The sequence below is a fragment of the Betta splendens genome, chromosome 16 (assembly GCF_900634795.4).
Source record: "Betta splendens chromosome 16, fBetSpl5.4, whole genome shotgun sequence".
Taxonomy (NCBI): Eukaryota; Metazoa; Chordata; class Actinopteri; order Anabantiformes; family Osphronemidae; genus Betta; species Betta splendens.
The window spans coordinates 13,366,868-13,391,584 of NC_040896.2; the positions used below are offsets into that span (position 1 = coordinate 13,366,868).

Sequence of the window (24,717 nt, forward strand, 5' to 3'; positions counted from 1 at the left end):
TGCAAATGACACCCGTCATATGTCTTCATGCACACACGCTCACGCCGATCCTTCCAGTTTGTCTGTTTATTTAGAATAATAGGCTTCAAACAGAATACAAGAATCTTTACACACTCGTGAAGAGAGGTGAAGGTAGCTGCATTTCTCACCAGGCAAAGGAAAGAGTGAAACACACTCTATAGGATGATTGCTATGACTATGATCTGTGAGTAGATGTATGCTGTTCCTCTGCACAGTCTGCAGGGCCACAAACATTGATTACCACCACCCAGGTGAATTTAAACACATTTGGGACAAACATTCACTCTCGAAAAACAACAAAAATAAGAAAAATGCATTGAAATCATGTGCAGTTTAGCTTCATATACAACCACACTTTTTATCACACTGTTTATCACATGCTAGAATGAAAACGTCTGCGTATCTGCTTGCTCTGAGAGAGATCTGAGCACTGGTGATTACTGTAGAGCATTTTACGATTGCAGCAGCTGGTGGACATTTGCTGAGATGTCTGCAGTGTAGGTTGTAATACGCTAGTGCTGAGGAAAGTTTACTGCATGCTTTCTTTCACCCACGGGAGGGGGGGGGGGGGGGGGGGGGGGGGGGGGGGGGGGGGGGGGGGGCTGAGGTAGAGGAGGAAAGCTGAAGGCAAAATAAGGTGAGAAATAAATAAAACCATCTATTCCACATAACTTGTAGAGTCAGGTTCAAAGGCACTTGGAACATCGGGAGATTTTACAAAGGAAGGTGAAACAGCGAGCAAGTCTAGTTTGGTTTCAGGTAAAATATATATGTACTAGCGTGTGTGTTTGCTGTTGGAACTAACAAGGCAAGTGAAGAAGAAAAGCCCTTATGTAAAGAAAAAAAAGCCTATTTTCAGGTAAAATACTTCATGTTGGCAATTAAAATCATAGTGAATAAAATTACGAAAAAAGGCATCTCAAGCAGCCTCATAAAAGTAATGCATAGCCTTCAGAGCAAAAATACACCAGTCAGTGGTTCAAAAACTACAAAACCCTTCATATCATTACACCTCACAATTACTTTGGGTAGAACCTCAGTTCTGTAGTGGTCTTATATCCTCATCCACTCCTGTAGTGCTGTGTCACATTATCTGAATATGCTGTAGAGCGGATAGTGGTCTGTGAAAAGCTACTCCATAGTTGTCAAACTATCAGAAAGGCTAAACTGGGGCTATGACCTCACGTCGAACGAGCCCTGTGTGTTCCCAGCTTCCATCAGTGGACCCAGGCCAATATGGCTCAAGCAAAAAGGTTCTTGTATTATCATCTGTGAGAACCACACACCGACTGCTTTTACCACAGTTCACTAATGCTTGTAGGCTATTCATAAAAAAAGGCATATATTTATTGTGCATAAAATATTCTGATTTCCTGCCACCAAAGTCTATTCATACCCCTCAGGCGAGGAGAGCGGCCTGTTTGTGTCATGTGTGGATGACAGTGGTCGTTTCATTAAGCTGGAGGTTCATGAAGGATCTAAAGCGTCCTTTCGTGCTCATGGCTAGAAGGATCCCAGTGCTGAAATGTTTTCTCAGTGCTATAATAAGAACAAAGGGCTTCAGTTTAAATGGTCTTATCCTTCACGTTACTGTCTGGACAGAGCAGGAGTCGTGGCTAAAGAGAGGCTCACATTTTTCAACTTCTATCTCAAAACAAAAGATGCACAGCTCTACCATTCACCAGCTTCTCCAGTCCATACTGGCCACAAGTCCTTTATAAAGTGACGTAGATGTTTAAATGATGTAGTAAAAACAATTAAATTAAAGTTTAACTTTGAGTTGTAGTTAGAAATTAACTTTTGTTTGGACTAAAACCATCATCGAAAATCATTTTTTAGACAAGCTGATTTAAATTGAGCATCTTTCTTTTTGATTATTTATTTCAAAGCAGTTTAAAGATTCTGAAAACGTGTGTTGCTTTTAGTTTTACTTTCTAAGTTTCATTATTAACTGTTCTATTACTTTGAACCTTTTAAACGTTTTATTATTTTCTATTTTGAAATTTTATCATAATTAATTCTGCCCTTAGTTTATTCTAAAGTACCTATATGAGGGTTTTTTTGTTATCAGGGACAATATCAACACAAGGAACAATTATAGTGGCCACGATCATATGGGCACGTGGGTGTTCTTTTTAGAATTTGAAAAATGTGAACCTCTCCTTTCAGTTGTCGTCTGTGGGTCATTTTAGGTTGAAGGCCAGCAGAGGTCGCTCCTCTCTCCTTTGCCAGGGACTCCTCTTCTCCTCCTCTCCTTCTTCATGAGCTGCATCATCATCATCAGGAGACACTGACAGCAGGGCATGGTCAGTCCTGAAAGTGACTCCCTCTGGTGTTGGCAACGGGGAAGGAGAAGCAGGAGATGATGAAGTGAGCGATGGAGGTTCCTCTTGTGTTTGTATCTCCTCTACTCCCTTTCCCTCCACATCCTCCTGTCCCTGATCCCCTCTTTGACCCTTTGCTGTTTCTGACACGATGGGACCTGCTTTGGTGTCCTGGGGGATGGACTTGGGTGACTCCTCCTCGCTGCCTCCCCCATCTACATCATCCACATACACCAGCTGAGTATAGGCCATGGCTGGTGTTGTGTCTCTAGACCTGTCCTTCTCACTTCCTTTCTCCTCCCTCACTGCATCTCTCCCTCTACGCCCCATTCTCGGCTCATTCAGGTCCACCCCAGAGTCCAGACTGGCATCGTTGCCACTGCAGTGCCTGCCGCCGCGCTGCTGACCCCCTGCACCCGGAGTGTTGCTTTGGCACCCAGCCCGCTGGAGATCGATGTAAGAGTGGCGAATGTGGGCGTTGGAGCGTCCATCAAGTGAGACAAACCAGGCTCGTGGGTGAGGGAGTGGCTTCCCTCCTCTAAGCTCCATAAGAGTCTTTTCAGCTAACAAGGTGTCTTCACGATTTATTTCCACAAGAGCCGTTTCGCCAAGTGCTGCTGGAATTGACAGAGACTCAGACAAGCCCAGACCCTCCGCTTCAGTGGGCTTTGTGGGTCCTTTCGAGCAGTTTGCGGGGGTCTGCCCGAGGGGTTGTTGGGGATGTGAGGCATTGAGCTCCGCCTGGATGGTCTCTAGGTCACTCTGCTGGTCAGTCTGCAGAAGGAGGGCCTGGCCAGACAGAGGGTGTTCCCCGGGCAGGCGCATGTAGTGTGCTGGGATCACTAGCGTGGGACGCACCCTTGGGTAGCCTTCTCCACCGCTTAGTAGGTCCACAGATCCACAGCAGAGCAGCTGCCCTGGCCGGGAAAGTGACGGCAGATTGGGACGCTCCAGGTGGTCCACAGAGCGGGACAGAAGGTAGTCAGGAGCCCTGCAATCGCCTGCCTCAGCCCTGCTCGGGGAGTGAGGAGGAGATGAAGGGGAGATACAATCAACGATGCCAACACTGTTGAGCTGGTTGGCTGACACCTGAGCTTGATTAACTGATGGTAATACATCTGAAATCTGGTTGACTGATGAGCAGGCAGAGGTGTATGACTGACGATAGCCCCTCTCTGTGCTGGATGAAAGAGCAGTCTTTAATTGGAACGTCTCCACAGACTGCCGGTAATCTCTGCTCCGAGGCGTCAGGTTGCCGAGAGAGGAGTTATGGTGGCTGTTGTTTCCAAGGGAGGAGCATCTCTGTTTGCTGTGATGGAGCAGGCTGGGCTGATGTTGATTGTCTTGCAGCTCATATGAGGAAGGCTTCAGCATTGGTGTGGTCATGTCAGGCTCAGTGGCTGTGGAAACAAGTTCCAGCTGAACCTAAAGAAACAGAGTAAGAAACTTTAAACTCTAAATAATTATGTACAGACACAAACCAAAGGCTGATTCCAGACAAACAGGAAGGACGATCTCACAAGAACTCAGGAAGAGTCTGAGACTTGGTCTTAATTCAAAATGACCTCCTAATACTGTATGTACAGTAAAAAAGAACAAGTCAAACAGACCTCATTTGGATCATCCATGAGGTTCATGTGGGACATGGAGGTGGCTTGGTCTCTTTTACTGCTGTCAAGACCAGACGACAGTGTGAGCTTGCGGTGAGACCCTCGAGGCTTCAAACAACGGCGCCTGAACAGAAAAACAATATTACAATAATATCATCATGAGTTTGAATTTGAAGCTTCTTTAACACGCATATACTGTAGCCATCATGTCAAGGACAATATATAGGACTTAAAATAGTCATCTAGTCATAGTCTTCACTTAAAATAAGCGGAAATGCCAAAGCAACTTACTGTTCTGTTAAAAACAAAGGGTTTCACAAACCTGCAGTAGTACAAGAGGAGGCAGAGCAGGCAGAGCAGGATGAGAGCCATGCCCCCCAGTATCGCCAACAGGAACACAGTGTGGTATGTGCTAATGTCCTTTGCAAACACTGGACCTGCCAGACGGATGAGAAAACAGCAGCTTTTAGATCATGAATAAAAATCTAACAAAAAATGACAAGATATGAAGTTGTATAAAGTGCATGAAGCAACACATGGCATGTCGTACCACAGCATGTAATGTGTGTTGCATATTTGTAAAGAAAAATTCATCTGTCAATGGCCCTCTTACCTGAGTGTAATGGGGACATGGCGGCCACCCAATATCCAAGCTGAGGAGCGATGTAGGTCAGACTGAGCTGGTTTCCCTGCCTCTGCACATGACCCCAACTGCTTTTTATCCAGGCGCCTGCACATTTACACACAACCAGAGAGCTTGAAACTGAACTTCCCAACTATGTTTCTCTATTAGAAGAGAAAAAGAAAGCTTTCCATTTCTTTTGAGTGAGCTACAATAAACAACTGGCATGGCCTGCAACAACATCTCACGTGACTCATTAGCTCACTGGGGACAAAGCAGCACCACATGACTTTGTATTTAACAAAAGACAAAAAATATGAATAAAATAAAAAGACATATGATAAAGTGTTGCCTAATCATACCCATGATATTTATGCAAACTTTGATTAACAGTACTCTCAGTAGCAGTACCTAAGTCAGCCACAAGGAGGCAGCATGCTCAGGCAGATATCCACGAGAGCACAGTAACAGCTACAGGAGTGCCAGTACTAAAACCCACAACAAAGCCAAGGGCACGGACTGACTGGTTCAAATCTGATCCAAGAGGAAACATTCAGTTATGCCTTTACACGTCCCCTCCTCTGGGTCTCAGAACCTGTATGGCAGGTGCTACTTTGTTCCTATGTTTACACAGCGCAACAACATCTAGTTGGAATCTACATCAATCTTCAGGAGGGAGGAAACAAACTGGAAGCAGAGGATATTAAAAAGGGCAAAGACAAACACGCAGGAGATGGCGAGAAGGAAAAAACAAGGAAACAAGACATGTCAGATGGAAGGGATGGACGGACAAAAAGGCGAAGAAGCACATGAGCAGAGCAGAGAGAACTGAGGCGGGCTGTGACTCAGCAGCTCTCTGTCACACACACTAAGGCCTGTGCCCTGCCCTGCCTGGACTCACCCTGGTTCTGTCTGAATCATTTCCACAGGGGAGCCCTCTCTCTGTGACTGACCTGTTTAAAAGTGACACTCGACACTTCCCACGCTTCCATACAAAACACCACTGACAGACTGACAAATGCTCGGATACAATGCAAACGTTGATAATGTGCCAATGTACCAGAATTACTTCTTAACCATTCATTAAAGTCAACACAGCTGACTGCAGCTGATCTTTATTCGCAGATAGGCGGCGGTTTCTTATTTGCATCAGGCTGCTGTCACGCCGAAAGCGCGTTTGTTTATGAATAACACACAGGTGAACTTGATCTGTTCACGCGTGACATCATTTCACCCCGTGCTGACTTCACGTCCAACAATCCGAGAAACAGGTTTTTGTTTGCGAGCGCCGTCCACGGGCGCACGCTGTAAACAAAGCCAGTCTCTTTGTGGGGAAGCCTGACGTATTCCACCAGACGGATTTCAAAGACCCTTTTTTTTGGTCTTTTATTCTCTGTTGGGCACAAATATAACCACATGAACACTTAACCGCTGAGTGAAGAAACCTAATCAGGAGTCATGTCTTCTGTTGTGTTACTTATTTGGTGGGTTGCTAAGGAGCACGGGATGTGGCCCGGCGAGGGGTTCGGGGATGGCTTCTGTTGGGAAAGTACTCACTGCTGCAGACTGAGTAGGCTACAAGTGTGCGTGTGTGTTCTTTTTATCAAAGCCATTTTATAAGCCTTGATGTTGATACTTCAGTCACTTTGAACTGTGCTCCACAAGATGGGCCAGATTTTCAACACGGATTAAACATTTTTATACTTATTCAAGCTTGTCTCAATACAAAACCTTTATCTGTGTGACACATGGGCTCCTGGCCTGACTCAACACACCAAGTATTCCTTGATCCACTGAGTTGTGACTGTTTTCTTGCAGCTATCTAAAAAAAGCATTCGTCTGATTGTGTGTTATACACATATGGAGAGAAGGCAGCTGTGTGTGAAAGTTTCCATTACTTAGAAAGTCTCATTGCCCTAATAATACAATAATGGCCAGCAATAAGAAACAATGATCAAAAAACTGTAATTACAGTAGAATGCATGAATACTGGAGCAGCCAGAAAAGTTATATCTCTCTATACTGCAGCAGCGTTCTCCAGTTTCAGCATCTTTCAGGTCAGTGCTCTGGTTCTGCAGCACGCAGCCTTACTGCATATCTCAGCTGGCCACCAAACAAGCTCTGATGAATCCACTTACCCAGAGCACTGCAGCGAAAACTTAACAAACTGAGCTAGTACCTGTCCTCAGCTGCTGCCGGCTATTCTGCTAAACTCCTAGATGCGTGACTAATGGTCTCAGTTCAAGATCAAACGCAGAACTTTTGTTTCACCAGGACTTTTAAAAGATCGAACCAGACCTTTCTTTGCACTGCAACTGCATAAATGTGATGTGGAGATAAAGGAGGTATCAGAATGTGAGACTAATGTAGGAAGAGCGAGCTTTGTAGTGGACACACTGACTCAACTGATGATCTGTGTGTGTTTTAGCTCAGCCTGTCCAAGAGGAACTGGGTGTGCCACAGTGTAAAATGTCTGACAACACAGATTTAAGACTGCTGAAGTTAATCTTTAGGCGGAGAGCGACTCGAGGGGGTCTCTGCTGTAGCAGCTGGAGCTGCCGGGCGTTTCGCTTTTGTTCAAGGTTTAACAGCTCGAGAAGATTATACAGCCACAGTCCAATCTTGTGACGTGTACCAGCACTTGTGTCTTGATTTGCAGATTAATGTGGCGCTGTATGTTGGTCATTTTCTATGAGCGTATGAATCAATTCTTTCATTACTGTGCCACAGAGCTACAGATTGTGACCTGGCTACACTGTGTGCACGTGGTTTGTGTCAATGCCTCTATTCTTGTCATTTATAAATCATTTATCCATGAAGGTAGAGCTTTACATGAAAGTAAATAAATAATAGCACTGGGTGTTCCAATGGGGATGCAGCGATTTCTGCAGAGAACCCAGGAAAAGAAATACACATATATACACATACATACATCTACATATACATAATATGTAGAAGAAGTGTTTTAAGTCAGAGAAGCCTTAGTTTCCTGCCAGTACATACCCAGGCGTGCATCAAATCGCCAAACAGGGACGTGATCATTTTCCTTGAGACCACTTTCCGCCTGCAGAGGGATGGACACTGTGATTGGCTCGTTCACCTGCAACTCCACTCCATCTCTGGCCAATAGGTGAACAGAAACAGCTGCTACAGGAGTCAAGTCGAACTTCTTCTCCGTTCCTGCAAGGGAAGCACGAGAGAGAGAGAAAACTTCAGCAGCAAAACAGGAGGGAAACGGGAGTAAGGTGCATGGGAGGGGGAGCAGGAAAAGAGAGAGCAGGCAGTGGACGGGTGGGTGGGGGTGGACATTAAACAGTGTAGATAAAGGAGAGTTGTCGGGGAAAAATCAGACAGGAAAGAAAACAAGGGAAAGACAGGAAAGGAGGAAACAGGATAGAGAGTGAAGAAATTGAGAAGTTGGAAAGTGTCACAAAGCAAAAGTATGTTCGCGTTGCCCGCAGGGAGAAGGTACCGAGGGAAGGGGGAGCTTTGGAGGGGTATTTAAGCTGAAGGAGAAACCCTATGACACACACCAAGATGAGTTTGAAACCACCTGAAAGCACGCAGGCACAGGGTCTGTATTGAACTGTAGAAGCACACACAGGCGTGATTGTGTTTCAGGAGGTCAAGCAGAGAGGCCTCTCCCGGGTCACGTCTCTCTTCTGTGCTCCTTCACTCCCCACCCCCTTTCAGGAGCCCCCCGCCCAGCCACGTGTGCCCGGGTTCTCGCTAACCACTACACGCTGGACCTCACCTGTGCTGTTCCCTCCAACGGTGTGCAGGTGGGGGAAGCGCTGGATGTGCGACGAGGCGGTGGCCACGGTGAGCAGAGCGGTCAGGTTGGCGTACGACGCGTCGGGGGGGAGACTCAGAGCCCTGCGCCGGAAGTGGACGCTGGGCTGGGGGCCGAAACCTGCAAAAGGGCAACACATGCGGATGTCAGAATTATATGCTAAATGAATATCAAGTATTTATATTGAGTCATTACGAAGAAAATATTTTAGAACAGCTCTTATTTATGAAGTGGAGGTTAAACAGGACTAACTGTGGCTTTGCTTATTCTTCTGTTCCATCTGTATTGACACAGGTAGCTTGTTCCCGCATACACCTGGCTGCTACTGTAAATACTAAGTTTCTGTAAATAGGTTAGTTACGGAAGATGACAATGCATTTTTAGTCCCGGTGTATTTAAAGGAGCAACGTGATTCATCTACATTCTAGATTCTGATGCTTTATCTAATGAGATTGTGCTGAAAAGGCTTGTTTGCCTTACCTGCCTTAAGAAATATAAAAGGTGCAACTAAAGTAAGATAGAAAGAATGCTGTGTAGTAGAAAACAATCATCGTGTAAATGCAGCATCACACTGGGTTTAATGGAGAAAACTCTAGACTGACACAGTGCAGATAATGCATCACTCCACATCGTGAGGCCCGTTTTGATATTTTCCTCTTCCACTCTCGTGGACTCACATTAACAAATTAAAGAGCGGAGTGCAGTAAACAATAGCCTCCATGAAGCAGGCCTCAGCAAGGTGATGTCACTGTGGTTCCACTGTGCCGAGCGCACATTCCTGAGCAGTGAGACACGGGTTCAGCTGCACACGCGTGTTCACCGTGTTTGTGATTGTAGTTTTTTTTTTCTTCCATTTGAAGCATGATTCCATCTTTTCACGCCTCTTTCCAACAGCTTCAGACTGAGACGTCTTCTTCGGCTCTCGATTCCTCCGCGCTTCTGTTCTTTGTGTCCCGGCGTCCTTAGCTCGTCTTGTTTCCCTCCACTTTCTTCTCACCTCATCTGTTCCTCCTTCTGTTGGACACCGCTCTGCCCATCCCCCCTTCCTCCCCCTAGTCTCTCCGACGGCTCCACCCACACCCTCCCTTCCCAGTACAACTGTATCAGGCCTCACTCTCCTTCCTCGTGCCACACGCCGAGGTTTATCACTCCCATGGGCGCCGGGACTTCACAACATGGTGACAAACGGCCTGCGTTGGACACGGGGCGCACACAATGCTGCCCTCAGACACGTGCTGCGAGCAGCATGCACTGAAGAGGTCTAATATGTTAGTGCTGTCCCTATAATTTATATGCGCTGCGTCCGTGGAGTGCTTTTTCAGTCAGACAACACAGCTGACACATTAAATTACTGCCTTGTCAGTCACAGACACAAAAGGAGCCAGCGGACAAAGATGCTGAACTGATTTAGCTCAAAAGTGAAAACCTTAATTAATTTAATTACACACGCACCTTAACAAAGACAACTTCATGATGGAGGGTGGATTTCATTAGCTGATGCATTAGATCTTATTCAACAAAAGACGATTGTGTGTTGAGGTAGGAATAATAATTCTCCAACGCATGTAAAATTTGTCAGTGTAAATTTAATTTAATGGACAATGGATGAATACAGCACGTGTGGAGCTGTGTGTAATTCAGTAGGATGGCAAGAAACGTATGAATTAGCCACAGCGGCTCCCTAAAGGTCATGGCAGTGTGACAGTGAAGCCGTGTAATGACAACAGCTGCTAAATTATATTTAGCAGCATTTTTTTTAAATATGACACTTTGACACAGGTGATAAATGGACTAAGGCAAGCGCATGCATAATAGATGTTCTATTCATCACTTGAGGGAATGGCCACGTGTTTACGCTGCGTTTACCTTGTGGACCTGATACGATCTCCACGTCGTCATCATACACCATCAGCGTTGCAGTTCTCTCTGGGAGCAGGTCCAGGCTGATAGAAGAAAATACTGGAACACAAACAAAAGCACACAGTGTGTACACAGCACACAGCCCTAACCCACAGAATGAATTCCCCTCACATAAGAAACAAGCTGCAGTCTACCTACTCAATATACTGATCCCTATCACTATAACAACTCATTAAACTATCTTTATGCATTTTAAAGGCTGCTTTCATCCTGTCTGCTGAGCAGGACAAAAGTCTGACCCAGCGAACTGCACTCCTTTCCCCTTCCTTCCTTCCTTTCTCCCCTCCATTGTTCAGAGCTGGTAAGCGTGATAATCCAATTGACTGCCATTTCGCTGCCTCATAATACCAGCCCCCCAACATACACACTGCAAAACACACGCTCATTTTGTTGCAATACAATTGTTCAGACACCGACAGCTTCCTTTACCCAAATCTGATTATAGTCTGAACCCGAAAACCAAGTCTTTCCCCCAAACAGCACTGCGAACTTAGTCTGACCTGCCAAAATGTGCTCACATTCAAATAGAATGAAAAGGAAAGACACACACACACACACACACACACACTTTTTTCTGTGTGTGGCACTGTCAGTGCAAAAGGAAATTAAGTAGACCGCCTGCTGGGTTTTGGCGTCTATTGTAATAAATTAGTAATGGAGCACTTCACTTATCATTAGCTCAGATGTCTGGCACAAACTCTGGATTTTTATTTCATATTTACACAAACACATTGGCAGAACATAAAACTGCCAACACACGTGGAAATCAACAACCTCCAAACAAACATCCCTCATTAAAATGCAGGACTGCTTCTTGTCCCTTTGGCTTAGTCCAAAAATATCACTTACACACACAGACACGGACACAGACACACACAGACACACACACTCACATACCGGGTAATCTGGAGGGAGCCCAGGGCACAGAGTTTGGCACGTATCCCTGTTTGGTTGCAGTGACGACCAACTGTGTCCCAAGGCGGTACGGGAAGCGCAGGTAGGTGTTGCCATCAGCTGATGAGGTTTCCGTGGTTACAGAGGTGTGGTTGGCGAAGAGCTGTATGGTCGCTCCGCCCAGGGCCTGGTGGGTGCTGGCATCGCTCAGGTGTATCTTCAGCGTCACCTCTGTGAACAAACAGATTGGACTAAGTCGTAGTGTGTCGAGATTTTTAAAAAAAGCCACAGAAACGTCCGCCACATCGCAATTGGCTCGCCTTGAACACAGTCCTCTCTTTAACTGGATTTGGTTTCAGTGCCAGGCCCTTTGCCTCCAATCCACGGAATTCCACATTTTGGCCAATAACAAAGAGAGTGAGTATTTCCTGGTCTCCTGCCAGTGGCTTCCCTTCTAAAACAATGGACTATTTCCCTCTGTCAAAGAAGCCTTGGACCACGGTGGAAAAACAACATTTAAACACCTTCCCTAATGAAAACCATGAATATAACCTGTTGACGGCCACACAACAGCAGCCATTTCCACGTCACACTTTAAAATGAAAACTCTCCCAGCGTTTTTTCATTCCACATAAACCGAAATCGCAGTGTTAAAGACTCTTTTAATGCCAACGGGAGGATTTTAATCACTCATGCAGCCGAAAAATAAGATCTATATTGAAAGCAGGGATTGCATGCGAGTCTCCATTTAGCACCCTGCAGACATGACACTGCGAAACGAGCAACAAAAACACTGAGGTTCATTATATCACACGCTGGAAAGCAAACAAAACATCAGCTTCATATTTTAGACCCCGAAGGTATGATAAAAACAAACTTGGTTTGAAAAGAGTATCATTTCACAACCACATGAAACCACACGTTGAGTGTTTTTTGGACTTTTCCACGTGACAACGCAAGCTCTTATGACCCACAGTGACCTTTCAATTAAGGCTGAAAGGGTTCTGACGCCCCACCTCCCCCATCCTCCCTGCATCTGAATATGGACTCTTAACGCTTTCTTGTAGCTCCACACACACGCTAATAACACATGTGTACCTCCGCCTAAACTAACCTCGTCTTCCCCACTCCTGGTTCCTGCGGTCAGAGCGAAACCTATCCGACAATATCTGGTTAAAGTTCAGCCTGAGTGCAGACTCCACCTAAAAACAGCCCACGGAGCCAAAAGGTACCTCCGTCTGGCTGCGAGTTATATGGAGCTCTGTAGGTGGTGGGATTGCACGGAGCCACGTGTCAATCTGAAACCACACACATCATTACCCTCAGAGGTCTGGCGCGAAGATCTGACCCAGCTTCGTTCCTGCGCTTTATTGCATTTGCACGTTGACAGCTAAGTGCAAGGCAAGGAGGCTGCGTTTCCCCTGGACAGAAACTCCCCACTTCATTAGGATTTGGCTGAAGTCATGACTTCACTTCCTGACCCACTCCCACTGATATGGTGTCAGGGGTACCAGCTGTGCTCACTTTAAAAGAACTCCCCTGGGAGACGTCAGACTGACATGCAAGCATACACAAACGCAACAGTCCCCTCCCAGTCCTCAACCAATAAATCAGTAGTGTGGTGACATCATTGTTAAACAAGCTGCAGGAGTCTCCAACGCACACAGAGAAGGTTTCATCCTACGGCGAAACCATTATATTCGTTCCTGCTTCTCATTGTATCAGCCCCTCGTCTGCGTGCAGGTCGAGCATATGGAGGATAAAGCCATTAAAGAGCTATGCCCGACCAATTATCTCAGGCAGAAGCAGCCAAAGCAGCGGGGCGGCTGCGTGTGACTGTGTCCGAGTAGAAAACGGTGGAACCCGCAGGAAAACCGAGGGCAGGGCGAGAGCGTGCGTGTTTTTCAGTCCATTACGGAACGAGCGAACGCGAGTTTGACGTATTGATCCCCGGTTACAAAGAGGGAAAGCGTCTCTGCTCTGCTCCAGCGAGGTGCGATAAAGTGGAAATGCCTGGTATGGCCGGCCTCCACAGGGTGTGTGAGGCGGTTTGGACCCCTTCCAAACAGAGGACGGGGAGGCAGATGCTCTCTGCACACAAGGCTGAGTGGAGGGCCTGATTGTGTTATGGCAGCAGCAACACTAGCGCTGACTGAATCTGAATCAGGCGTTCGGTGAGGAGCTGCTTCACATCTGTGATGCTCTGACAGGTCGGCGTCTTTATTAAATGAGTTTGGTGTTTTTCATTAGTATGTTATTTATAGATACACAACTCATGTCAGCGTAAACAACCACTGTGCCAGTAATGATACTGTGATGTATTTTTACTTACTACTTTACTATTGTGGAATTTGTTTGTACACGAAAGTTCTGACTATAAGACAGAAGCACACAAGGCTCACTGTTATTACTGCTCCAGCTGGTTAGTTATCCAGCCAACCACCAACTCAGCAGTTGTAAATACTACACTAGTTAGAAATACTATATAAATAAGTACTACCTATTCATAAAGACTTGTATAAAATCATGAATATATTTGCTAATTTTTCACAGTACAAAGTGATTTACTGTTGACTAGAAACAACTAATTGCGTAGAGAGTTTCCAGGAAATTAACAGGAACATATGGGACTTGTAAAATGAAGACTGCAATAAAAGGAATATTTCGCCACCTCAAGCAGAAACACATGGTTGAGTACAACAACAGCCAGGACCCATGTGACAAGAGCCGGGGTTTAAACAATAAAGCCAGGCTTTGATTAGTCATGAACAATAAATGATAGATCTTTTCCCAACACGTTTGTGTAGCATACAGTAGCGTTACAACTCTGGACTATCATATTTAAAAAAATAAACCATCTGCCCTTTAAAGCGGAACAAAACACAAACCCAGTGGACCATGAGAACGGCATCATGCATGCCTTCTCCAACTTAAGAACCAAGAGTTGTTTATGTTTCTGGTTTTAATAACTGTTCAACCACAGCACTGAAAACCAAATGACTGGAGCGGTTTGTTCCCCATTGACACAAATAACAAACTGGCTGTGTGGACGTTGCAAAAATATATATATAAATGAAGGCACAGTATGAATCAGCTACGGGAACAATGGGTGTATATAAAATGGCAAAACAATTCCTCAACGTGTCACAGCCTGAAAAACACACACACACACACACACACACACACACACACACACACACACACACACACACACACACACACACACACACACACACACACACACACACACACCTGTTTGATAAGCAAAGAAGCCAGTAAGTGTTCAAGTTGCTATTCAGCTTCCTTAGTTTTAAAGGACACGCTACTCAGCAATGGTCAATCCCATTAACTCAGCAGGGGACACAACAGCAATTAGTTTACGTCACCAGGCTGAAGAGTAAACGCACTCAACAAGTCCAGTCCAAATCCTGATCTATTACTGACTCTAGATAGTTCACCCGTCCCCGAACACAACGCCATCTTATGACCTGATGTGTCCTCCACAGTGGGCTGCTGTCGGTGCGTCTTGTGATGTAAATTATGCCTCGTTGGCTCGTGACAATATGATTGGATTGGTCACTTCCTCGCCCTTGCTAGCTCCAGAGAATGCTTGTGTGTTTGAGTTGCAATGCCGTGCCTATTATGGGCAGCAGTAATGCGAGGGAGATCTATATCTGAGGATGGATTGTCAGACTGGCTCCTCTCATCTACGGTGTCTGCTGAAGGAAAAAAAAACTAGTGGAACCCTCAGTATCGACCTGAACACCCCCCCTCTGGGACGAGGAAGGTCAATCTGAGGCAAAGTGAACGCCGGGGAAGAAAACAGAGAGCAGGCAGAACCAGTGGCAGCCGTCCAATGGCATTTTCTTAGGATGCAGTGCAAGGGTTTCAATCAGTACCCAGTGTTATATTTGTCCAGGTCTGGCTGATCTGACATTCCCACACTCCCACTATAAACACCACTGCAGAGCCAAGACCAAATATAGGTCGACACATATATAGGCAAACCCCGACTAATGCAACGTGTGCAATGGAGACTCCAGTGACAGACAGCTCAAACAGATGTGGAGCCACTATGACGGAGCAGCTTTGAACGAAAGAGACTGAAGATGCAAAGCGATTACTGTGAAGTGACGGGGCTGCGATGCTGCTGCTTTGCTGACAGGATTTCCTGACACAGCTCAGCCCCGGAGCCTGGAAAAGCTACAACACAGAGGAAATAAATATATTTACACAAAGCATTTCCTCAGTTGCTGTTTTTCTTCTACTTAGACGACACACTGTTCATTACAGTAATCAGTCTATCAACACACATACACTTTAGTTGTGTTTTAGCTGCACACAAACTCACTCAGAAATTAAGGGGTTTGAACAATATTTCCCACTTATAATACTGAGGCTGTGTGTATTTATCAGCTTGTTGTGAGACACGTGAGATAACCGGGTGTTTGCAGTCAGGATCAGAGCAATAAACGCAAAAAGGAGGTTCTCTAGAAATAAATCAAGCTAGAAGCTGGAGGTGTGGAGGAGGAGGAATGATCGGTGTCCTGATGGACACAAAAGACGACACGCGCAAAATGACAAATCACAGCAGCCGGACTCTTCAATGACTCTTCGTGACAACACGAGACGCGTCGCCGGCCACGAACAGCGTGTTTTGTCTCATCCGACCGAGATAGTCCACGCGCAGGAATCAGTTTTTGGCATCAGACATATGCACGCGCACACGCTGAAGTCCCCCCCCCCCCCGTGACACCAGCTAACTTGCTAACGCTAGCTAACTCCAGGTCCCATCCGCACCGCGCTAGCTGCGGCGCTAGCCGCCGCCGGGACCCGGCTAACGAGCCGCTAGCGCGCCGCTTCCACGCGAAAGCCCCGCGAACGTGGCTTTACCTTCCGTGGCCGCGTCCCCGGGTAGCGCCTTGCAGGCGGCTCTGCGGAGCGGGTATCCGAAGAGGCAGAGCACAATCGCCGCGGTCCAGTCCGCAGCTCGCATCGCCGCAGATGTGTGAAGGCGAAAACGGCGAAAAGACAAAAAAGCGAAAAAGCAAAGTCGAGGGGGGATTATTCCGCTCTTCCGAAGTCAGTGGCCGCGCACACGGGCGAGTCCGCGCAGATTCTCCATGCTCAGAGCAGCCAGCCTTCCTGCCCGCGCGGCGCTTCCTCTGTGCTGTCGTGCATCTCCAGCGCTTTTACCGCCCGCTGGCTTTTTTCATCGACGGACCGGGGTCAGGGAGGAAGACGGCCCCGTTCCTCTGAGCCGCATGCCCCAGAACTGCACCAACAGGCGAACCGCCCCCCCCCACACCCCGAGCACCAGCGGGCCTCCGGCGCCACCTACCGGCCGAACCGTCAGGATGTTTAAACGATGGAAGTATTGCTTCTAATTAGTATGAAGAGTAAAAAGCTAATAATCAGCAACACTTTAACCATCAGTTACTAAAAGTAAAGTTAAAACAGATCTCCCCTGCTTTCAATTACCATATACAAATACGTCAACGTGGTCAAAGATGTTACTATTATACTGTATTACATGTGGAAATGAGCAATAAGATAAGATAAGATAAGATAAGTTGCACACCCCAACATTATTAAACCTTGATAGATACATGGCATCAGATACAACATTTATAATATGTTGATTTAACAAGACAAAACAATCATCCATCCTTTGTCTTCACAATCAGAAATACTGCAGCTGCCACCATCAGCAGTCCCAGAGTCAGGCCCAGTCCACAGAAAATGTCTGGTCCTCGACCCGGGTCATTCACATCAGGTTCTAGGGAGGTAGGTGAAGGCAAAGTCCATTTTATTCGGCTCAGCAAAATGTTTGATTTTCATGTGTCAGATTAAATATTCACCCAAGATCCTCGTTTTAGGCGTCTCCAGGGCCGAGTGCTCCACGGTGCAGCTGTAAATGTCGCCTTCGCTCGGTGTGAACGTCAGAGATGAGAACTGGTGGAAGGTCTGATCCTTTTTGGGATAATATCTACTGAGTGACACCCCCTCAGACACGGGCTGATCATTTTTAGTCCAGCTGACGTTGATGGAAGGAGGGTAGAAATGATCCACAAAGCAAGTGAGTTTGTTTTCAACTCCCACCTGAACTTCTTCAGACGGATAGAGGGTCACATCAGGAGGGACTGAAGCAAAATGATAAATAAAAAGAATTACTATTTAGTTAATAATATGTCACATTTTGGGATAAGATATCATGATTTTTTTCTAATCATGTACCTTTTACCTCTGGTGTATTATTCTCTTTGGATTCTACAATTGAAGTAAATGCCAAACACAGATCTCTATTTTCCAGAATATCTCGCATTGTCAAGCTTGACCATATTTGATTTGGATTGGGATCAATACAAACTGGAACAGTGTATATCATTTCAGGCTTTTGGAAATCAGCATAATAGATCTCCTCAGAGTCAAACTCAAACTGTATCTGCGTCGTGCCGTTCACGAAACAACCCACAAAGTAAATCAGCTCATGGGGACCTGAAAAGCAATCAACAGGCACAAATTTATTTACTTTTACAGGATGTTTAAAGATTCTTCGATGTCCTTAAACTTTTGCCTACTACAGTTTTTCATAGTGTTAGTTTTGTTAATTTAACTTTTTTACTTTTAAAAATATGTCAAATAAATCTGAAGCAGACCTTAACATTTGTTACTAAAAGACTCAGCCTTGATCTGGTATAAATACACTTTTACCTGAATACTGACATTGTAAACAACAATAGAGAATGATTCATTTTAAGTCTCGTTCTTACTTTGTGAGAAGCCACAGTAGGTGTGGAGCATCAGGACAATCACAGCAGAGCGCTTCATGTCTGAGCTGCCGATCGTCATCACTGAAGGTAGAGTCATGGATCAACTCTATAAACACTGCAAATGAGGAAACTCATTTTATCACATGATCAAATCAGGTGCCAAACAATGTAGAAAACTGCAGGAGCCGTTTGGAAAAGTTTCCTAGTCGGAACCCTTTAATGTCCTCCCTATGACAATTATGTTTTTTAAGACAAAAATAATAGTAATGTTTGTAAACATTTTTAAATATATGTATATAGTCAAAAAACTAAAGTGAGTTTACTACCAACGTGTGTACATTTGCAAATGTAATTGCAATTTATGCTACTTCCTTTTTATTTTTGTTCACAAGAAAACATTTAACACATTTGTCTGAAAGTCAAAGTTATATTATTACTAAAAATACACAAATCTCATAACATAAAATATAACCATTCAGCTTGTTCTATATTATTATGTGTTTGTACATTTGCATAAATACTTCCTCTAATACAAAGCTTCTATAGAAAAGAGGATGTTGAATTACAATGCTGCATTTCTGTTGTGCACTTTAAGTATCATGTACTGAGAATACAATCAATTTTGAGTACTTCCTTTGCAAACGTGCCTGTATGAAACTATGAGGAAGTGCATGCGCTGACCCACGCAATATTATGAAGATGGAAAATAGAGGATTTAAACCTGCTGCTGAACGTCCTGGAGCTTTCTGTTCCTTCTTATTCTACCTGACACCATGTGCTCGACTCACAGGTGTCTCACTCGCTTCTTACTGTTGCTGCTGTTCTCAACAGCCGGTGAGTAAAATCTACACTGAAACATTCACTTCTTTGTTTTTTTTTTCCAGCTATATATGAAAAATAGAGACAAGCCACTGCTCTAGTGTTTAACTTGAACTGATCAGAGCGGTGACGTTATATTATGATAAAGTGTGTACAGCTGCACTTTTCTGCGTGAACATAGATTTCACATCCTGCTGCTCAGAGTTGATTCAGTCGGTCTTGGAATTTTTCTTTGAACCTAACTAACGTTTTTTGGAGTATTATGTTTTTTTCTACCACTATTGCGTTACATTTGCTGCAGTGTTTTTGCAGTTGAATTCCTCATTTCACACTTTAATGCCTCTACTACCGTCTTCTGCACGAGATGCTCAGGCAGCCAGGATGTACAACCTTACAAAAACCACCTAAAAGCCCAACATGGCATTCACACAAATGATTGAATGATGATGATTATACGTGTACAACTATTATGTTCCATATCAGAAAGCTGCTGATGTTTTTCATTTTTTCCAGGAGCTCTCTATGGTCATGCTGTCGTCCACTGCGTGTTCACTTCCACTGATGGTCATGATGCTGTGTACCTGGAGGATTACTATTTTAACAAGCTGTTGATTGGCCAGTACAACAGCTCTGTGGGCAAAATGGTTGGCTACACAGAAATAGGAAAAGAGTTTGCAGATAGTCTCAACAAAAATCAAGAAAATGTGAAACTTCTGCAATGGAAAACTAAACGTTGTAAAGCTGAAGTGCCATTAGTCATCAAAAGCCTCCTGAACCCAGGTCATTATATTTTCCTGGATTAATACACTGATACAACTCTGATATATAGAATATATAATTTATTGTTAAATGCATGACGTGGCATGCTATGCATACGTGATTGATTCTGCATTGATTGTGTATTTCCTTGTAGTTGAGCCCTACGTCCTCTTGAGGTCAGTGAAGGCAGCCACCAGTGAACATCCAGGCGTTCTCATTTGCAGCGTGTACAACTTTTATCCCAAACAAATCAACGTAACATGGTTGAGTGATGGAAAGGAGATAACATCTGGTGTGACCTCTACTGATGAGATGTCCAATGGGAACTGGCTTTACCAGATTCACTCACATCTGGAGTATAAACCCAGAGAAGGAGAGAAGATCACCTGCATGGTGGAGCACGCCAGCTTCAAGCAGCCCAAGCTTGTTGACTGGGGTAAAAATAAAATACTAATCAAACCTTAATATGACATACAGAAACAAAGCAAATTGCTGAGTGGAGCTATAAATCAAAGTTTATGATAATTATCATTTCAGAGACTGCTACTGACCCAGGGATGATTCAGTTTGCTCTTGGGATATCAGGTCTAGTGTCTGGTTTGGTGCTTTTCATTTTTGCATTGATTTACTACAAACAGAAAAAAACAGGTGAGAGGATATTTAGCTTCAGTGATGCTGTCTGGTAGACGGGCTTATTTAATTCCTGTTTATAATGAGGAACCATCTGTGTCTGTGCTTTGTGTTGTTTTACTGTAGTGCGTGTTTCAGTGCCGACAACTGAGGTAGGCTTCTGTTTGACATCACTGTCATTGTCAAAGCATTTGCAGAAACATTTACAGACGTTAATCTCTCTGTTCTACAGGTTTTATATCCAGAAGACACACTCTGACTCAGAGGCCTGTAAGGTTCCACTGATCAGGACACTCATGGTGCACATGGCAGAATATCAAAGAAGAAGCCAATCGCTGAAAACACATGTCCACACGCTGCCTGATCTGTTTTGTGTTGTGTTTAAATGTTAGATTTGAGTGAAATGTGGAAAACGTTTTGGTTGTTTTAATTGTTTAGAGGAGATCATAGAAATGAAGTCACGGACAGCTGCTATACATCACTGTACAGCAGCAAAGTGATGAATAAAGAAGGTATTCACTCAAATAAGATGAGGAATATTTTTAAGTTAATTTTGAACCCCGTAAAAGTATTAAACCATAACCATGCTATGCTGGAGAATTATTGGCTTTTAAACAGTGTTGGTAGTGATAGGAGCTTTAAAGATGTAAAAGTATTTCCTTGTCTTTGTTTCTCATTTTGTTCGAAGCAAATACTTACTGTAGTGTAAAACTTGTAACACTTATAATTGTCCCAGTTTCTACAGCTCCTTATGGCAACATGAGGTTTTTGTAGGTCCTCTGTGTTAGTTCTGCCCATCCCACACCATGCAGGTCCGAAAAGTCCCAACCTCAAGCTAATAAAAATCTGAAAGTGAAAAATTAAGACTTGAAAACATAAAGACTAAGCTGGAAATAAACCAGTTTATATTTGAATTTAAAAACCTTGCATTCACTTTGATTTTTTTTAAGTTTCAACACAAGTATCTAAGCATTCGCTTTCCAATCGTTTTATTTCGCTTTCTAAACATACGGCTTAGCCCCATACCTTCATTGACCATCTACAACTAAGTGAACATGGTTCTGTATGCTGTCAAGATCAAAGAGGTTCCTGTGATACTGTATTATATATAAACATGACAAAGTACAGGTTGTTTAAGCTTAAATATGTTCACAATTAAGATAAGTATTCAACTATATATAATATACAAACACATTATACATTTTGTCTCAAAGAACTAAAACACATAATTGTCATAGGGAGGACATTAAAGGGTTCCGACTAGGAAACTTTTCCAAACGGCTCCTGCTGTTTCCTACGTTGTTTGGCACCTGATTTGATCATGTGATGAAGTGAGTTTCCTCATTTGCAGTGTTTATAGAGTTGATCCATGTCTATACCTTCAGTGATGACGATTGGCAGCTCAGACATGAAGCGCTCTGCTGTGATTGTCCTGATGCTCCACGCCTGCTGTGGCTTCTCACAAAGTAAGAACAAGATTTTAAATTAAATGATTCTCAGAGATTTCAGATAAACATTCAAAAAGTCTACATCTACCTAGAAATAACTTTTACAATTAGATTACAAGTAGAAGTACTGGACCCTTTCTTTTAAACCTAAACTAGTATACAAAAGTAAAAGTACTCCTCTAAGAACTTACAGAATTTCATTACGTTTTTCACTGTATTTTCTAATAATAACCACAAAATCAATGTTCATTTCAATAATCTGTTTATACCTACATCCAGTTATTATTTGATGTCTATTCATTGTTTTTCAGTTTCCCACGAGCTTGTTTACTCCATGGGCTGTTTCGTGAATGGCACAACAGACGCACAGTTTAAATTTGACAACGAGGAGATTTATTTTGTTGACTTCCAAAATGAGAAGCTCATATACACTGTGCCCATTTCTATTGATCCTGATCCATATCCAATTTGGGCAAATTTAAAACTGGAGGATTCTCTGGACAATAAGAAATTCTGTTTCTTTTTAACTAATGAGGAGGCAAAGTATGAAGAAAATTCACCAGAAGAAAGAGGTAAAATACCTTTAACCTTAATCTTAACATATGTAAATATAATATTATAAAATACTAATGGTTGACTTATCTTTTGATCTACTTCAGATCCTCCTGAGATCATGCTCTTTCTTTCTCAAGAACTTGAATTAGGATTGGAAAACAAGCTCATCTGCTTTGTGAATCATTTCTACCCTCCGTCTGTCGACGTCCGCTGGACTAAAAACGGTCACCCAGTGTCTGAGGGGGTGTCACTCAGTAGATATTATCTCAATAAGGATCAAACTTTCCACCAGTTCTCAACTCTGACATTCACACCGAGCGAAGGCGACATTTACAGCTGCACCGTGGAGCACTCGGCCCTGGAGACGCCTAAAACAAGGATATGGGGTAAAGATTTAACTTAAGAAATGCACAGGATTGTGTCACTTTGAATAATGGTTCATATTGTTTTCACTTTCCTCCCCAGAACCTGATGTATCAGATAATGACACAAGCCCAGGACCAGACATTTACTGTGGAGTGGGCCTGTGTCTGACATTGTTGATGGTGGCAGCTGCAGTGTTTTTGATTGTCAAGGCTCAGAATGAATGATTGCATCTATGTCAATAATTATATATATATATATATATATATATATATATATATATATATATATATATATATATATATAATAAAACTCTCATCGTGTCTAAATGCTGTATTTATCTGAATGAATCTAAAAAAATAAATTAACTAATACATAATTGCTTAATGAGTAGTTCATAGTAGAATTATCACTTACTATACAAAAATCATGAATAAGAAAATCTTTTTAAAAACTAAAGGGATTGTAATGTTTTTTTAAATGTTGTTTTTAATTGTTATCTTGAATATAATCTATAGGATCTCAGTACTTCCCCACAGATTGTATGGAAATATGAGAGAAGTATGATGTCACAAAATGTTGATATAACATTTTCAACGAATTTTGAAAAACTTTCCATCCTGACACCATGCCTTTTGCTCGCAGCCTCTTTATCCTCTTCTTGCTGTTGTTGGAGTTAACAGCAGGTGAGTAGAAAAAAACGAACATTTTTTATGTTATTTGTGTAAATACAATAGATGTGTTTATTAATAATCACATCCTTTTCCTCTATGTGGTACAGTGTCCCACTATGTTCAGTCTTGCTAATCTTATTCTCTCTGCGCATGTTCTCCCTAGGACATATTATTTATAATTATAAAGTTATATTTCTATGTTGATGACAAACATCTATATCTCCCTATTAGAGTTTCACAGTGTGTAAAATTAGAAGTGCGACTTCTTAAATGTTATCACATCTTAATTTAACTTTAATAAAACAGGTATGCTGTAAGATCTTAAGCCTGCTGCAAAAAAATGTTTGATGTGTGGTTTGACAGAACCATAAAGTTTGAGCATCACGTCCCAAAGCGACCGAAGCCCAGTCACATGTGTTGACATTCATGATTTTTTCCAGGAGCGTTCTATGGACATGGCGTGGCCCGCTGCCTCTTCACTTCCACCGACGGCCATGATGCCACGTACCTGGAGCAGTACTACTTTAACAAGGTGTTAATGTAACATGTAATAAAGTTCCACAATGTTCCATCATGAATCTATGTGTTATTGGGCCAGTACAACAGCTCTGTGGGCAAAATGGTTGGCTACACAGAACATTTAAAGTGGCTTATAGATCTGCTCAACGGCAATGAAGAGTTTATGGATCTTCTGGTGTGGAAAACTAAACGTTGTGTAAAAAGTGTCCCACTGGTGATGAATGGCCTTCTGCACCCAGGTGACTATGACACAGCAGAATGTGAAACATAAAAGCTGTAACAAAAAGATATTTAATAGCTCATCTTCAAAAAAAGTGCTCACATACAGTATTTATATGTATACATACTGTGTATATATTTGTATACGTTTAATATTTGATATATCTTCCCTCTGTTTGTTTGTGAGCTGTGTATTTCCTTGTAGTTGAGCCCTACGTCCTATTGAGGTCAGTGAAGGCAGCCACCAGTGAACATCCAGGCGTTCTCATTTGCAGCGTGTACAACTTTTATCCCTCAAACCTTAACACAAAAATAAAGCATGCAGGACGTTATTAAGCGGAAATATCCATCAAAGTTTATGATAATTATCATTTCAGAGCCTGGTACTGACCCAGGGATGATTAAAATTGCTTTTACCACAACTGGTCTAGTGTCGGGTTTGGTGCTTTTCATTTTTGCGTTGATTTACTACAAACAGAAACAAACAGGTGAGAGAAACATTTTTCTAGTTGATTTAGCTTCAGTGATGCTGTCTGGTGGACAGGCTTATTTAATTCCTGTTTGTAATGAGGAACCATCGGTGTCTGTGCTTTGTGTTGTTTTACTGTAGTGCGTGTTTCAGTGCCGACAACTGAGGTAGGCTTCTGTTTGACATCACTGTCATTGTCAAAGCATTTGCAAAATGTCTAGACCACTGTACAGCATCCCTCTGCCAGATTGTTGCGTGTTTACACCTCTCTCCAGCGTTACCTTTCCTTGTTACCGTGATATCTT

At 43.4% G+C, this 24,717-nt stretch overlaps 4 protein-coding genes across 9 annotated transcripts; 2 read left to right on the forward strand and 2 right to left on the reverse strand.

Moving 5' to 3' along the window:
- Positions 1-51: 51 nt before the first annotated feature.
- fam171a1 (family with sequence similarity 171 member A1) lies at positions 52-16,212 on the reverse strand. 2 transcript variants are annotated; one of them, XM_029127884.3, is made up of 9 exons: positions 16,078-16,212; positions 11,188-11,415; positions 10,237-10,329; positions 8,332-8,490; positions 7,581-7,757; positions 4,569-4,685; positions 4,278-4,392; positions 3,956-4,079; positions 52-3,770 (listed from the first exon to the last, which is right to left on the reverse strand). In XM_029127884.3, exons 1-9 carry the CDS (start codon positions 16,178-16,180, stop codon positions 2,205-2,207), a joined length of 2,682 nt encoding a protein of 893 aa, XP_028983717.1. In that variant the 5' UTR covers positions 16,181-16,212; the 3' UTR covers positions 52-2,204. The 2 variants fall into 2 exon arrangements, with proteins under 2 accessions (XP_028983717.1, XP_028983718.1); XM_029127885.3 differs by lacking the exons at positions 10,237-10,329; positions 11,188-11,415; positions 16,078-16,212 and adding an exon at positions 8,623-9,430.
- Positions 16,213-16,807: 595 nt separating this feature from the next.
- Positions 16,808-18,036, reverse strand: LOC114842436 (H-2 class II histocompatibility antigen, A-U alpha chain-like). Its single transcript, XM_055503070.1, has 4 exons — positions 17,958-18,036; positions 17,422-17,682; positions 17,046-17,327; positions 16,808-16,963 (listed from the first exon to the last, which is right to left on the reverse strand). The coding sequence occupies exons 1-4, from the start codon at positions 18,034-18,036 to the stop codon at positions 16,845-16,847; spliced, it is 741 nt and encodes a 246-aa protein (XP_055359045.1). The 3' UTR covers positions 16,808-16,844.
- Positions 17,130-24,579, forward strand: LOC114842432 (rano class II histocompatibility antigen, A beta chain-like). 4 transcript variants are annotated; one of them, XM_029127925.3, is made up of 6 exons: positions 17,675-18,791; positions 19,290-19,556; positions 19,690-19,971; positions 20,073-20,183; positions 20,292-20,317; positions 20,398-20,820. In XM_029127925.3, exons 1-6 carry the CDS (start codon positions 18,731-18,733, stop codon positions 20,422-20,424), a joined length of 774 nt encoding a protein of 257 aa, XP_028983758.1. In that variant the 5' UTR covers positions 17,675-18,730; the 3' UTR covers positions 20,425-20,820. The 4 variants fall into 4 exon arrangements, with proteins under 4 accessions (XP_055359040.1, XP_055359039.1, XP_028983758.1 ...); XM_055503065.1 differs by lacking the exons at positions 20,073-20,183; positions 20,292-20,317; positions 20,398-20,820 and adding exons at positions 17,130-17,263; positions 24,321-24,579 and having other exon boundaries at positions 17,969-18,791; XM_055503064.1 differs by lacking the exons at positions 20,073-20,183; positions 20,292-20,317; positions 20,398-20,820 and adding exons at positions 17,133-17,263; positions 24,321-24,579 and having other exon boundaries at positions 17,966-18,791.
- LOC114842435 (H-2 class II histocompatibility antigen, A-U alpha chain-like) lies at positions 21,505-24,336 on the forward strand. 2 transcript variants are annotated; one of them, XM_055503067.1, is made up of 5 exons: positions 21,505-21,631; positions 21,925-22,185; positions 22,273-22,554; positions 23,177-23,217; positions 23,646-24,336. In XM_055503067.1, the coding sequence occupies exons 1-4, from the start codon at positions 21,535-21,537 to the stop codon at positions 23,209-23,211; spliced, it is 675 nt and encodes a 224-aa protein (XP_055359042.1). In that variant the 5' UTR covers positions 21,505-21,534; the 3' UTR covers positions 23,212-23,217; positions 23,646-24,336. The 2 variants fall into 2 exon arrangements, with proteins under 2 accessions (XP_055359042.1, XP_040923888.1); XM_041067954.2 differs by lacking the exons at positions 23,177-23,217; positions 23,646-24,336 and adding an exon at positions 22,634-22,787 and having other exon boundaries at positions 21,506-21,631.
- Positions 24,580-24,717: the final 138 nt, after the last annotated feature.